This window comes from Centruroides sculpturatus, unplaced genomic scaffold (assembly GCF_000671375.1).
Source record: "Centruroides sculpturatus isolate CEXI.00-Female unplaced genomic scaffold, Cexi_2.0 scaffold731, whole genome shotgun sequence".
NCBI classification, from domain to species: domain Eukaryota; kingdom Metazoa; phylum Arthropoda; class Arachnida; order Scorpiones; family Buthidae; genus Centruroides; species Centruroides sculpturatus.
In genome coordinates, this window is record NW_019385203.1 from 113,104 (window position 1) to 129,480 (window position 16,377).

Consider the following 16,377-nt stretch of genomic DNA (forward strand, 5'->3'; position numbering starts at 1 on the left):
AAAAAAAAAAAAAAACATTTTTAACAACTAACAATATTTATGAACTGGATAAGCATTTTCGTTAAGAACAGATTTTTTTTCCTATTTTTCCTAACCACTATTTGTTTTTTGAATTGTTCTCTGTTAAAAACTTATTTTGATTTTATTATTGTTACATTATAACTTTATTTTATTTTCACTAATTATATGTTTTATTAGTTATAAGAAGCAAATGTATTTTTGATATAAACAATAAGAAACCAGAGAAGTGATAATCAGGGCTGTAGAGTTGGATTCAGATAGTGTGTGTCAACTCCGACTCCCGCATTTTAAATTTACTTTAGTTTTTTTATTTAAATGAAAGAAAATTTATTTATTTTAAATACAAAATGCATAAATTTAATTTATTAAATATGTAGTATTTGTGTTTAGCAGTTAAATTATTTTGACCCAATTGAATTTGAATATTTTTGACTCATTCCTTTATTATCCCTACTCTAAATAAGTACTCTATTTTTCTGAATGAGCCAGACTAATTGATCAGAGTACATATTTTTCTTTTCTAAACAAGGGGCTGAAGTAGCTAGCTAGATTGTGCACTTTTTAGTTGGACTAACTCTTCTGGAAGGGTGAAATTGAAGTGCAAATGCTATAGAATATATGATCTAGAATTTTATTCCCCCTTTCTCCTCTTATACATTTAATAAAAATTACATTTTTTTATACAAATAAATATTAATGTACGTTAAATATTAAAAATACTAACTATAAAATTATTTGGGTAAATGCCCCAGGCTCCTTTCAGAGTAGGATACCCCTGTGAGTGCCTCTACTTCCCATAAAATGACTTGGTATTTAATTTTGTCAGAGTTGGCTACTGAAATTATCAGGAGTCGGAGTCGAGTGTTTTTTTTACCGACTTCGCAGTCCTGGTGATAATGAAAGACAATTGGAATAATTATGACAGTAAACAATGTGATATTGGAGTTGGTTAAATAAATTTTTAAGCAGTTACAGTTGTAACTATTATAAATAATTTCATTTTTACAAATTTAATCTTAAATTCTAAAATGGGTTCAAAATTTGCAGAGATACCATTTTGGTTCAAATAAATGTTTTTGCAAAGTTTCATTGAATTTTGAGACTGAGCTGGAATTCATATAATTACCCAGTAGTACCTTTCTCCAAATATCGAATGAGATAGTCTGTTTATATCTTCAAAATCTGTACACTTTTTTATCACATTTTCAAAAAGAATAATATATTCATTGTCAAGAAAATCACACTTTCTAACATTGTACTGACTTATAATTCAAATATTATTTCACTTCCTAATACATGTATGTGTATATAATGGATAAATTCCTTAAACGTACCGTAAGTTTGTCATGTGAAACTAATGATTCCCAAGATAGGACATCATTGCTAAAAAGCCTTCTGTTCTAATTTTTGTTATTCTACAACAAAATAGAAATTTTTTGATATTTCATTGGCTTTGATGGTAAAACTGATGTCCTTTTGCATTTCCATCATCTATTTCTGAGTGTTAGGCCTTAAGCTTAGAGGAACTGTGTGTGACCGCAGGGTCGGCACCTCTTTGGCACCCTGTCAGGATGACACCACTGTGTCTTAAGGACAGACACAGAAACCAGATTGGCCGTTAATTTTCCTTACGCGAATGGTCGCGTGTGCGGACTTTTGGTTCCGGGATGGAGGCGGAAGGAGAGAATCAGAGGAATTACACTCTATAGATATGCTTTATATACATAATACCCGTTTATTGTTCTATTTACTATATACAAATCATATTCAAATTCAGTTAACATAGCTACTTCTTTCCCGATAACCCGTATTAATGAGAGAGAGTTTACATTTACTTCGCGCGAGGATAAATACCTTGATTTTAATTATGAGTCTCAAGAGGTCCCTTCCAACAATGAGGTTTCTTGCACGGCAGTGATTTTAAAAGTCACTGGCAGCGGCTAATCCACACAATAATCCTCTAGTTCGCTTAACTCTGGAGACTGTCTTTGACGCATCGACCCTCCCTTTTTATAAAGGGGGTATCGTTGGGTTTTTTCCACTGCCCTATACCACTGCAGAAGAAATATTCAAAGTAACAGACCAATACTTCAGTGAGCATAATTTGGAATGGCACAACTGCATAAGCATTTGCACAGACGGAGCAACAGCTATGACAGGAAAAATTAGGGATTTATAACCAGGGCTTCTGAAAAAACCCTAATATTAAAAATGTACACTGCTTTTTACACTGATGGTGAAATCTCTTCCTGATGAATTATTGTCTGTCCTACAAGAAGTCTTCAAAGTTGTCAATTACATCAAGTCGCAACTGCTGAATTCTCGTCTGTTTAAGGCAGTGTGTCAGGAAATGGGAGCAGATCATCAGTCACTTCTGTTTCATACAGAAGTACAATGGCTTTCTCGCAGAAAAGTGCTTTCTCGAATTTATGAGCTAAAAAATGAGACCCAGATGTTTTTAGAGGCCCAGGGTTCAGATTTTGCTTCTCTATTTAAAAGAGAAGAATGGGTAGCAAAACTTGCATATCTGGCAGATATATTTGCCAATTTAAATGAGTTCAACAAAAAACTGCAAGGCAGGAATTCTAATATTTTAACATTATCAGACAATATTGAAAGCTTTCGTGCTAAGTTGGTGTTATGGATCAGCCACGCTACCAATGGTAGTAATGAAATGTTCCCAAATGTCATGGCTGCTGATTCAGGAAAAAAGTGCAGGCTTTGATAGTGAAACACTTGGAGCTATTAGGAGAAAAAATGAACTCTTATTTTCCTAAGTGTGACCTGCAACTAATGGGCTGGGTACGAAATCCATTCTCAGATGATAGCATTTCCATTGGACACCTACCGATAAACGAGCAGGAAGAATTCATGGAGCTAAAAACTGATCAGACATTAAAACTAAAATTTTCTGAAACAGAGCTAACACATTTTTGGCTGCATATAAAAAATGAGTATCCACTGCTTTCAAAGCACAATATTGCAATTCTCTTACCATTTGCCACGACCTACTTATGTAAATTGGGGTTTTCAACTCTCACTATGATTAAATCAAGAAAAAGAGAATGCCTGAGGACGATCGACCAAGAGATGAGAGCAGTCTTATCAACAGTTGTTCCAAATTTTGATCACCTGTGCTCAGTTAAGCAGGCTTACATTTCTCATTAAACATTGTACTGATTTTTATAATAAATAAATATTAAATAAACATTGGTTTTGTCTTTGGTGTACCTCCTAAAATTTCTTGATTTGGTAGGTGTTCCGCAAACAAAAAGTTTGTGGAACACTGCAGTAGAGCATAGATTATCCAAATATCAATCAACTTGAAACATCAGTTAACTGAAAGTGTTCCAGTCAGCAAATTTAAAATTCTGCTAGCCAAATTGGAGTAGCCCAAGACAGTGCTGTGGCAGCACCACAGCACTGTCTTGGGCTACTCCAATATTTCTGTTGGTATGAGAGTTTTAGCTGGCAGCACTGGTGCAACAATGAGAGAGTACTTAAGGACGCATCAGGATTTGAACAAATTTTAACTTGGGATGGATTAATATATTTTTTCATACATAATCGATTATCTGAACAACTCCAGCCCTGAATTGTTTCAGATAATTGATGCTCTACTGTGTGTGTGTGTGTATAAATAAATAAATATACATACATACATACGATGTATTTATAAGATTTTATAAACATTAAAAACATGTTCAGTTTTTAAAGTTCGTTAGAAAAAGTTTTACTTCAAAATAATTTTTAAAATTTTATAAATGTATTATAATTCATCATAAACTTAACTTTTACTTTTATAAAAGGGTAAAAAGGATGTTGCCCAGATTTTCAATAATATCTTACGAAGACAGATAGGGACCCGATCTCCCACTGTGGAGTATATTTGTACAAAGCCAGAGATTCTTTTTACTTTGATGAGAGGGTAAGTATTTATTATTACTATTCTTTTTTAATTCAAAATATTCTTGATAAACGAATATTTGAAGCTAGACACCAACCAATGCCAAAATCTATTGGGCTAGACACAGCTATATTACTAAATAAATTATGCAACCAATTTGGCACTAGAGGGAAGCATTAGGTGCCATCTCTTAAAAATTATAATTATTAAAGTTATTAATTAATTTAAATAATTTAGAACTACCAAAAGAAAAAATCGGCCTAGAGCAGGACATCTGCACAAGTAAGCAGGATCCACAACTCCTGCTTACTGTGCAGATGTGTTGCCAGTTATGCTATCTGGACCTCCAGTCCGATCTCTTCCAGTATATATAAGCTTACATTATAACCATCGGCAGTTATTATAATGCTGGCTGGGGACACATTCAGCGTCCACGTTCGGCATTGATTAGTGTTTAGTTTTATAGTATATCGGGTTTAGCAATGTTGTTTGTTTACGAATATTTGAATTTTAACAGATACGAGAAGCAGGAGATTGCTTTGAACTGTGGTACCATGTTACGCGAATGCGCTCGTTACGAGGCACTGGCCAAAATCATGCTTTATTCTGATGATTTTTATAATTTTTTTAAATATGTTGAAGTTTCGACATTCGATATCGCTTCTGATGCCTTTTCGACTTTCAAAGTACGTCATCTTTTAACTTTTTAAAATAATAAAAAAAAAGCTTTAAAAAAACTGTTATTTTTAGGAACTTCTGACTCGTCATAAAATACTCTGTGCAGAATTTTTAGAAAATAATTATGATAAAGTATTTAGTCATTATCAGCAATTGTTGAATTCAGAAAACTATGTTACTAGAAGACAGTCATTAAAGGTTTGTAGAATAACTTTGAAAATTTTATTATCAGTCATTTTTTAAAATATTTTACCAAACTTATTTTAGTTACTGGGAGAATTACTTTTGGATCGTCACAATTTTACCATCATGACTCGTTACATCAGTAATCCAGAAAATCTGAAGTTGATGATGAATATGTTAAAAGAAAAAAGTAGAAATATACAGTTTGAAGCATTTCATGTATTTAAGGTATTTATTATCTTTCAAATTTGGAACGTATAAAAATATTACACTACTTAAAATTAATTTTTATTTTATTAGGTGTTCGTTGCAAATCCAAATAAACCAAAACCTATTCTGGATATTCTGCTCCGCAACAAAGAGAAGTTAGTGGATTTTCTTACTAAATTTCACACTGACCGATCCGACGATGAGCAGTTTAATGACGAAAAGGCTTATTTGATTAAACAAATCAAAGAATTAAAACCCCATGAAGAGCACTAGCATTTGTTTCCCCCTGGGTTCTATTAATATAAAAAGGAGGTGTAAAACACAGACATTATATATAGAGATGTCCTATGGGCTACCCAATCAAACTGCAATTTGGTCCCAAAATGGTGCAAAATAATGCCAAAGTAAATTAGGTGATGCCTCACTAAGCTTTTTTCCCCCTTCGAGCTCGAATCACCTATACATAGTTGGCACATATGCCAATGCACGCCGTGCATTTCTCGGTTCTGCTGACTTGTGTTTGACAATTCAGACCGACTAGAATTAAGCACTTAAAATTGTAATAATAAAATTTCTGTCATAAATATCAATGAGGTAACATAACAGAAGGTAAAATGCTCAAAATTGTAAAATATTACTGTAAAAAGGCATTAATGGCGGCATTGCATCTTCAAAGTCTGCTATATTCTGGCAAGAATCTTGAAAATGAACTCCACCTGTAAAATGTTAAAATATTATAGCTTAAAATAATAAACTAGTTTTTCTAATATAATTATTTTTGTTGTCTAATATTTCTAAGAAAAGAGAGAGTATATATAAATTATATATATATATAAAACTAAAACAACCTTGAAGACTTTCCTTCAAAATAGTTATTTTTCCCTTTAATTTGATTATTAAAATATTGGTGCACAATTCTAGTTTACTGAATTATTATTTAACTTTAGAAAATAGCAAGAGATTACTAAACAGTGTTTTGTAAAAAAACAAAAAAATAAAGCACATCTTTTGTGATATAGAGTGGCTTTTAGATTATGAAATCTGGCAGTTGATTGTGTCTGGAAGCATATTTTTGTTATCTTAACCAAGCATTTAACGGAATACATCAATGGGGAAAATAGTAAAACTAGTTAGTTGTTTGTCTGGAAATTTTTTCTTTTGCTTTTAATAGTTAATATTTACGTTTCGGAAATTATATAAAATATGCTTGTTCGGTTTTGTATACATGTTTTTTTATACTTTTCCCACTAAAACTCTTGCCTATTGTTTTTTGTTAGTATTTTGGTACATATCTGTATATTGCACTTTTATTTCAATCTAGAATTGTTTTAGTAATGTTCTAAATGTTAGTATTTTTGTATCGTGCACGATAAAATGTTATCTTACCATAAAAACGTAATAGATAATACAATAAAATGTAACCCGATCCGGAAGTCTAACCATTATTATAGATTCAGTGACTTGTAAATCAAATAAATATAAATAAAATATATATATATATATATTTTTTAACTTAATAGAGCAATAAATTGTTTTCTTCATAAAACAAATTCCTGTAATTAAAAAAAAATGCCAGCAAATATGTATAGGATTTCCTTAATTTACTTGTGAAATATTGCATGTGTAAATAAATTTTGGAAAATAAAAACTGATTTTTTTTTATATATTGACTACACAAATTCACATTATAAAATTTAAACCTGATTAGAGATTTAAATACTAAATCTATCAATTGACAGGAAGAAAAAACTAGTAAGATTAACCTACTCTGAAAACTATTACTAACATTGAATTTGCCCAATAAACAATGAGTAGACTTAAAAATTGTCAGTTTTCACGTACTAAAGAATAGATTTAAAAAAAGGTGGAGGGAGAAAGAAGTATAAAAATATTCTAAAATTTTTTTCTTGTCAAAGATCCAGAAAATATAATTTTCCATATTCACATATAGAACACAGTGATACCTCATATGATTTGGAATTCAATTCAGAGTTTGAATGATGTTTCTATGTTCAAACTGTGCATGCAATGAAAAAAATGCATTCGCTGCAAAAACATCTTACATTATGCTTGTGTGTTTTCTGTGCTTTTTCGCTTTATTTTTGGTTATGTATGCAACCCCTACTTATTAACTATGGCATTCGAGAAGAGTGAAAGCAATGAAGCCTGTATTGAAGAGTGAAGTGAGAAAGGAACTTATTGTAAAGCATGAAAATGGTACATGTGTGGCAGACCTTGCAACTATGTTAAAGATGCCAAAGTTGGTGTGCTACTAGTAAATGCAATTTGTTACATTAAAATATGTAAATACTATTTATAATAAATCATTTAGGGCATTTAAATGTATTATTTTTACCTTAAACTTAACCAGAAAGTATACATTGTTCAGATCTGGGAACAGATTAATTCACTTTGTTATTTCTAAGGCAAAAAGTTGTTTTGGATTGTATGACCTCCCAAAATGAATTAAATTTTGAAGTATGAGGCACCACTGTAAACTTAAGGAATAGTTGTTAATTTTCATTCATGCAATAATTTCATATCGGAACAGACAATTTATTTTTTACTGTAAAAGTTACCGATGTATGAACCAACAAGTTACAGGACAAACTTGGACAAATTTTCTGAATTTTTTTAAAATTGAGTTTTAATATTTTTAATCTATATGATGATTTGTTGACTGAAAAATCCATGCAGGACAGTTGTATACGCAATTGAAAATTGTAATCTCCTCGTACAAAGGAAAAACAAATCTCATTTATGTTGTAAAAATATTTTGATATTTACACACAAAAAAATAATGGTTAAATGAAATTTATTCTTTGTTGCTATCAATACTTGTACTATTTTCTAAAATCACTCAAAACTACCAAATGTCAAATATTTTTAGTTTCATTATCAGCAAGTCTCTTTTTGGACAAAATTTTTATCTTCACTGCAAAAGAAATTATTCCATATCTTAAAATAAACTAATAAGCATTTCTTCCCAAGGAATAATTTCATGAGGATCCCCATAAATCAATGAAAAATAAGGTCAAAAGTATAATACATCCAAGTAAGAATTTTTGGCTCACTGATATCATATTTATTGAAATATGTCAGTTGATCACATAAAACAAAACGTTTTATTTTCCATATACTTGATGATATTGGTAAAAAAGGCAAACATTGAATTTCTAATATAAAATAATTATTGCATTTTTAATATTTTAAAATATGACTGTGTACACAATGATATAGATTCAATGATAACGAATGTCTTATTTCCTCAGTCCTAAGATGTACTAGTTTACCTATTTTTACTTGTTTGAAGTAGAATATTTTATGCTTGTTTTCAGCCAACAACCATTAATGAACATTTTCAGCTACACTTCTCAACAGATATCAGTTCAGATGTGCTTTAAACTCCTACTTATCATCATCAGCATTTAAATTGGCCATTACCAATATTCCTTCCATTACTTTAATGCATATACAGAGCTGCTATATATTACCTATTTCAAAGTAATTGTATAGTTTTTCTAACAAAACTGAAGATTTTTTTTCTTCTACAAAAAAACTTTGGCATATATGCACCTTGAATTTGAAAGTTAATTTTGTATTCCCTCGATTCTAACTATTAAGTAACGAACTACAAATTCCAAATTCTTTTGTGGCCAATGTCAAAGTACAAGTTTGCCAAGTGTCTCTGCTACTATTATCCTCATTTCCAGAAGAGTTTGGGACATTGTCAACCGCCGATGCATTAGAGATAAACTGTCACTTCTGGAATCCGTAGTCATTTTCAGAATTATCGTTGTCACCGTCCGGTTGCAAAGCACTTGGCAAATCATCTGGATTTTAGCACAAGAAGAGAGAGATGGTACATATATGCTGTATGTGTAACACAATAATAGGAAAAACAATACTTTGCCAACTTACCCAAATGTACTAGAATTAAGTACAAAAATACAAGCATAGAATGCTTATCAAACACAAAAGATTAGTAAAATTTAGGTAGTAATTGCTAATTCCTACCAAATGATTGTTGCACCACTCTAAAGCAATTATTCTCCAGGACTCGTCTTGCTTGTTTGTCACAAATAATATTGAAAACAAAGTTGATGACATTTTTCAACTAGTTTATTTGTTATAAAATTATTTAGTACAACATTTTAACAATATGTCTTGATGAATCCAAAAACTCAGATTGCCTGGAGAAGAGTCAATGAATGATAATGTAATGTACTAATTTTATTGCATATATTTTTGTAAAACACTATGGAATAAAAAAATAATCATAAATTGAATAATATTTCTATTAACTTGTCAACTTCATTAATCAGAACAGATCTTAAATTCTTTTAATAATAATCCATAATAATAATAGTCTTATAACCAACAAGTTGTACCAATATAATAATAACACCTGAATTCCATTTGCCGAGTTTTTTCTCTTTATTCAAACGTTCTCAGCCTATTTGGATAGGCCATCCTCAGGTTTTCATTTATCATTCCAAAATGGAACCACGGAGATTATAAGAAGTTATTATATTTAGACACATGTAAAATTTGTTATTTAATTTTTGCTAATATGTAACACGTTTAATGACATATTTTATTTTTATTTATTTTGTTTATTTATGTAATATACAAAAAGTTGTTAACACATTTCAAAAATTTAAATCAAAATAAAATTCGAATGAATGGTTCCATTTTGGAACGATAAATGAAAACCTGAGGATGGCCTATCCAAATAGGCTGAAAACGTTTGAATAAAGAGAAAAAACTCAGCAAATGGAATTCAGGTGTGTTGTTGTTATAATTAATATTGCTGAGAAGGAGAGAGATAGTTGTACCAATTTATGTTTCACAACTCAAATGTAGGTTTTTTTCCACTTAAACAGGAGAGCAACAGATATTTCATTGTATTCTGAGCAGCTTTATTAGCTTTAAAATTTGCTTAATAATTGGATAGTTTAACCAAGCTTTCAACTGATTTTTCAAAAAATAATATTTAAATCTTTTATATTGTTTGAAGAATATTAAAGCACTTGTTTATTGCTAGTCTCTTTATTTTAAAAATATTAGCAAATTGACTTCTAAGTTTCACAACTGTTATTTATTATGTCATAACTGTTGTCATTATAATTTTATTATTAGTAGTAAGATTCATCAGATATATATATAGTTTACACTAATATTCTTAGAAAACAGAAAAATATAATTTAAAATCCTTTGAAGTTAACAAAACTAAACATTTATGAAAAATATTCATATATGAATAATATACAACTGCTGCTTCAGGTTACCAAAAATAATTTTTGGTAACCTAAAGAAACAGTTGAATATCCTAGCAACAAAACATCTATATATTTTTAAGAGTCCAAATAAAATATTTTTGTATAGTTTACTTACTTTTTATTTAGGCCTATATATATTGAGATTTCGTACACTTAGCAAATATAATTCATATCTTGTTTTTGCAAACATCACTTTAATTACAATTACCAATTGTTGCTGTTTGTGACAATACTTTTTTGTAATATTTCAAATATGAATATCTTGAATATGAAACAAAATCTGTTTTACAAAACAACCATCCTAAACAGATAAACTTTCTAAATATTTAGTTGATTTATACTCAAAATATATATAATATTTCACTTGAAGTTTAGTTTTTCCTACTCTTTCCACTCTGTTACATTAAGAGACCTTGGTCAAATCCACAATGAGGGCCTCAGCTGCTTCATAGTGGGCTTGGCCAAATCCATAATGAGGTATCCTAGTGATAAAAGATAGAGTCCAATTTATGCAGACCATCCATGGAAAATTCCTGGGAGTTGTTTGTCCCATACATGATCCCAGATTTCCAGAGTGGCAGGCCGATGCCTTAAGCACCTTGGCCGTCTGGCCATCAAGCTCCCAACTTTTAGGAAATTCTTCAAAATTGTCTCGCTTTCATTTCTTTGGCATTTTTCACTTCTATCTGCTTTTTCTTTTAAATCTTTATAAAATAAATAAATAAACAAAACATATGCACATGTATTTTGCGAACAGAATTTCCAGATTTGTGAAAAATAATTTGATTATATTGTGAATCAGCATGCAATTTCCATTTATGGTTTGAACTATTGTAAATATGACAAAAAACTAAACTAGAACATATTTAGACAAAATACAGCTAATATATTTAATCTTCACTAATCTGTAAACATAAATTAAGTTTTATTTCCTTACATCTTTACAATAATGCTTCAACAATCAACAACTGAGGATTTCTATTTAATGGTGTTAAAATACAGTAGAGCGTCGATTATCCGAAAGAATTCCAGTTGGCAAATTTAAATTTTCGCCAGTGCTGTGGCGCTGCAATCTTTGGCTATGTCTTGGACTACTCAAATATTTTATGTTTTTGATACCAAATTAACTTCTGAAGTATAATTTTTTATTGTTTTTATATTTTTCAATATATTTATTTTGTTTGTACAAAATAAAAAAATAATTTTTAACGATACAATAGTCTTCGTTAGGCTTAACATCGACGAAAATTCAACGCGAAGCGACACGCAACGGAGAAAAATTTCAACATGGGATAGGTTAATATATTTTTTCGTACATAATTGGTCATCTGAAATATCGATTTTCCGAACTTCTACTGTATATGAACTTCAGTTGAAACTCATCATGTTTTACATGGAGTATCAAGTTAGAGTAAAAGTGAAGAGACTCTATAACACTGAGTCTGAGTACTTGGAACTAAAAAACCATACTTACATCATCAACCTGATTAGGATACACTGGGCCAATTCCATTGCCCTCTCATTTTGAGATTTTATCATTTTCAAGAAACTGAAGCAAGCTTTACAAGGCTACACATTCATATCAAACAACAATCAAAAGAAGTGGTTTGAAAATGGTTCCAGGAGCTGAAACACTTCTATGAAAAAGTCAATTCTCTACTTTTTATCATAGTGAGATAAATAACTAAACTAAATAAATAATTACTTTTGAGATAATTAAAACACTCTCCATTTTGTAGTGCATAATACATGTCTTTGATCAACTCCCATACAGTAAAACTTCTCTAACTCAAACATCTGTAACTTGAATATTTCTTTAACTCAAAGAAAACAAAGCATTCAGTAGGTCTTGATGGAATAGCATTTAACATCTCTGAATTTCCTTAACTTGAGTTTTCTCCAAGTCAAAGGTTTTTGTGGTCTCCCGCCACTGATTTACGTTACTTTCAACTTCCATGACTTGAATTTTAATATTTATTCTATAAAACATGATTCTAATTATCAAATTTCCATGAAGTTTTCAGACAGTCGTATCTACTGTCCAAAACCCATTTGCAAACAATGTTTCAGTCTGAAATGTCACTTTATCTTGACAAGATGTACCTGCAAAACTGTTAGATTCCATTAGTTACATTGAACATTTTGCTGGAAGGCATTACACGGGTTGTTTAAAACAACAAAACCTATCAAACATTCTTTATATAATGCAAGAGAAATAAAAATACAAATATATTCAGAATTGGCATTTTTTACTCTATTCTGTAACTTGAAGTTTTATCCTACTTGTTGGAGCTTCAAGTTAGAGAAGTTTTACTTTATATTATTTTAATAATATAGATGTCTAATACAAGTTCATTATGCATTATGGCTTTATGGCTTTAAATTTAATTTAAAAAATGGCTCTTCTTTTAAGAACTTTTGACCCCCAACTTAATAAATACTACTATTTTTCGTACAACAAAAATCTATAATCAAGTAGACTTTACTAATGGAGCAAGTAATCAATCAAATAACTTGACATAATATAGAAAGAGATTCATTTTTAGAAGAGTAAAATAATAACGTACAGTCGATCCCCCTATAACACGGTAGATACGTTCCAGTTTTTATGAATCCATTTTCTACGAGTCCAGCCAATCACAGCACGGCATGTATGCAGTTTACGGACTATGGTTGTTTGAAAGGTTTCTTCCATAAAATTAATCGATTCTAGACTAATTTGACTCAACATTTCCAAAATATGTATAATTTTTTGGGAATAATCCATATAAACTATGCTATAAACAAAAAATTGTAGGATTACTTATTGAGTGTGCACCGTTCGACTACGCCATTGCTTAATAAGCTTGTTTTCGTCGTGGAGCCTGTCATCGAATGGCGCTCGCGTGCTTTCCTGATAAATTATTTTTTTTGCGAAAAATTCACTGAACTTTGGAGACATCATTAATATAAATATAATTTTTATGGACGTTAAATAATAAATGGTTTTTAGTAGGTCCACTGCTCGTTTAAACTCAATGGTTTGTGCAATATCCACTATTGGTCTAGATTCGACCAATCCTGTCGTGATACGAGTCGGTGATGATGTTTTACTGAATTATATGAGTTTTTTTAGCATGTTTGTACAAATACTGTCGCAATTTTTTCGCCGTGATATAGGAATCCAAACTATAGGAACCCATGTTATAGGGGGGTCAACTGTATATCATATAAAGTAATTTTTTTATTGATAAGTACAAGAAGCTGTTAGTAAACATAAAATACATTATAATTTTTAAATATTTTTCATTATTTTTATCTCAGTTTTGTTTAAAAGTAAGTATCTTGAATAATATTTCATTTTTGTAAGGGAAGAATGTTTTAAATAAAGATTTACTATTATATTTTGAATTTTCAAAATGTTTTTCATTATAAATATAAAATTTGAAAAAACATATAAGGATAAGATTACCTAAAACATTTCAGATTTTCTTGATGCAATATCAAAGAAGACTATAATTTAATATATAACTATGTTACTGTGCAAGACTGAAATTAGAGAATGTCGATATTCTCCGGTGAATGGTGACACACAAAATATGTCGGTGAAAGACCGAATATTTGGTTATATTATTATACATTCGAACAATCGCCAGTGTATGTCGACAAGCATAGATAAGCTTTGGTGGAAGTCAAAACGACACCTGAGAAGCCGATGTTGACAAGGAGGAGACAATCTGTCGCCAAATTCTTTGCCGTTTCCTTCTGCTCAAATTGGTGATACCGTACAAATACAAGTCCGTGATGTCGACCATGGCTATACAGATGCCCGAAATGTGTTGGTGGTTGTTGTTGGAATAGAAGACAATGAATTTTATAAATTAGCAAACAAAAATGGTACCCTCAAGCAGCTTTATACCCGTAATCAGTTCGTAATTTGTAAAGAAAAGTTACTTTCCATAGATGAGATTTCTTCTCAAGAAATATCGCTGAAAAAAGCAGCTGCAGCTAATTTGAAAAGTGGAGGGCAAGGCTATACACGCTGTCATTGCAAAAGGAAGTGTTCCATTAATAAATGCAGTTGTAAAACAAGAGACTCTTGTGCAATTGAAAGTGCCATAACAGTTTAAGTTGTTGCAATAAATAAGATTGTATAACGTTAATCACATAATTTATGTGTAAGTTTATTATCGTATTATTTTCTTTAATGATTTAAAATGTACTGTTCATTTTAGGTTCAACAGTTTATTTACATGTGCTGTTACTTAAACTTTCTCCTATTTTGACATATTAAAAAGTTGCATTTTTGTCTTAACATAATAAAAATATTTTTATTCAACATTCACCATCAGTGCATGCTGAATGTCAACATTTACTGGTGTAAGTGAGAAATAATGATATTTAGCAAATATTTCGTACATACACAAAACAACTGTGTGAATGCTGACATTCACCCACAGAATGTTGATATTTGCCAGATATCGGTCATTCACAGTAACAACTACACTAAATATAAAATATGAATTTCTATTATTATATTTCATCATTGGTTGAAGTATATAGAAAAATCTATAAAATTAAACAGCTTTTGTATTAAGTATTTAAAAACTATAATGCTAACCTCTAATAATCCATCCTGTGGTAAATCTGTACAGTGTACGGCATTTTTTGCACTTGATTCTCCAAATCTAGCACGTAATGTGGTCGGACGGAGATGTTGCGCTATTTCCTTTAATTTTAAAAAGAATTTATTTAAATATTTTGAATTCCATTAAATGATTTAAAATTTTTCACAGACAAAAGAAAACAAATTATTGTAAAATTAAAAAAATATATCTGCATATTTAAGTTTCAAATTTATTATTAAGACATTTACTGGATCAGAAGGTCCTACAAACTGCCTTAGTTTTGTCACCATACTTTCTTCACATACTGGTGAAGAAATTTCCAAAGCAATGCATGGTCCCTCCGATAATTGTTTGACCATTTCCTATAAAAAAAAAAAACAATTTTAATTAATTAATTTATATGAAATAGAGTCATTAAGAACTTGTGTAATAAAAAAGTTAAATAAAATTTTAAAATTCACCAAACTAATTTTAACCTGTTAAGAATTTGTAGTTGCAAGAATATAATTTTGGCATTATATACAAAGCTGGGAAAGCACATACTAATTCTGATGCTCTGAGCAGAATACCAGTTGAAAAAAGCAGATAAATATGAACCCTATTACTGATAAAGAGCAAATCAAAAGAAAACAGATGAAAGACCCCAATGGCTAAAATTTATACAAATATTAAAAGGCTTCTACTCCAAAATAACTTCAATTCTCCAAATATTTTCTAAATGATAATGTACTTTATCACAGTAAACATACCTATTCTTATTATTTATAGGATCAATTAGTTATCAAAGTCAAAAACACACTGTCACTGTCATTGTGGATCAACACAGCAGGATTTCAGCATTACACATACAGTGTCATGAAATCCAACAAATTCCTTTACACTCAACATTTATTACATAGTATGAGTCTTTACAATGAGCCTATATTGGTTTGTTTTTTAAGAAAAAAATCACTGAACTGATTATAACCTTCCATTTTGACCCAGAAACATTGAAAGATGATGAACAGTTTTGTTGCCTCACAACTTACAGCAGCAATTGTGTATTGATTTGACTACTTTTTAAAAGAGCATCTCCAAATGGCAGACAATCTAAATAGCAACTTCTGTGACAATGTTTCACCAGAGACAAAGTGATTAGCTGCTCATTTCTAAATAGTGTGGTCATTTTGTTCATCAGATCTAAAATTTAATAATGTTTAATTGTAGGGACACTTGTAGAACTGGAAACAAAAGTTTTTTTAGGGTTATATGTTAATTTGTCAGTCTTAAGACTGAAAAATAGCACATGTGATTATAGACCAATTGAACTCTATTTATTGAGTACATCTTTTGAATGTAGGTTTTGGAACATCATAATGGAGGGCACATTGAATGGTTTCTGTTGTAGTCTCACTAATTCCAACACTATGACATATAGTTGTAGTGCTCTGCTACTATTGTAATATTGTTTATTTGTAGTATCATGTAATCACATTTTTTCGTAAAAAAA

The 16,377-nt window shown here is 30.3% G+C and overlaps 2 protein-coding genes across 5 annotated transcripts in view; one reads left to right on the forward strand and one right to left on the reverse strand.

Moving 5' to 3' along the window:
- LOC111636091 (protein Mo25-like) overlaps nt 1-6,661 on the forward strand; it is a 49,512-nt gene extending 42,851 nt beyond the window's left edge. For all 4 annotated transcript variants that reach the window (XM_023381262.1, XM_023381260.1, XM_023381263.1 and 1 more), the window contains 5 exons: nt 3,831-3,949; nt 4,446-4,614; nt 4,679-4,804; nt 4,874-5,017; nt 5,090-6,661. In XM_023381262.1, coding sequence (XP_023237030.1) covers nt 3,831-3,949; nt 4,446-4,614; nt 4,679-4,804; nt 4,874-5,017; nt 5,090-5,272 — 741 coding nt within the window. In that variant the 3' untranslated portion in view covers nt 5,273-6,661. The remainder of the gene's footprint in view (nt 1-3,830; nt 3,950-4,445; nt 4,615-4,678; nt 4,805-4,873; nt 5,018-5,089) is intronic.
- The window catches only part of LOC111636087 (nucleoside diphosphate kinase 7-like), a 45,613-nt gene continuing 34,821 nt past the window's right edge, over nt 5,586-16,377 (reverse strand). The window contains exons 10-12 of the mRNA XM_023381257.1: nt 15,137-15,250; nt 14,882-14,989; nt 5,586-5,715 (exon numbers count right to left, since the gene is read on the reverse strand). Of these exons, the coding sequence (XP_023237025.1) occupies nt 5,680-5,715; nt 14,882-14,989; nt 15,137-15,250 (258 nt within the window). The 3' untranslated portion in view covers nt 5,586-5,679. The remainder of the gene's footprint in view (nt 5,716-14,881; nt 14,990-15,136; nt 15,251-16,377) is intronic.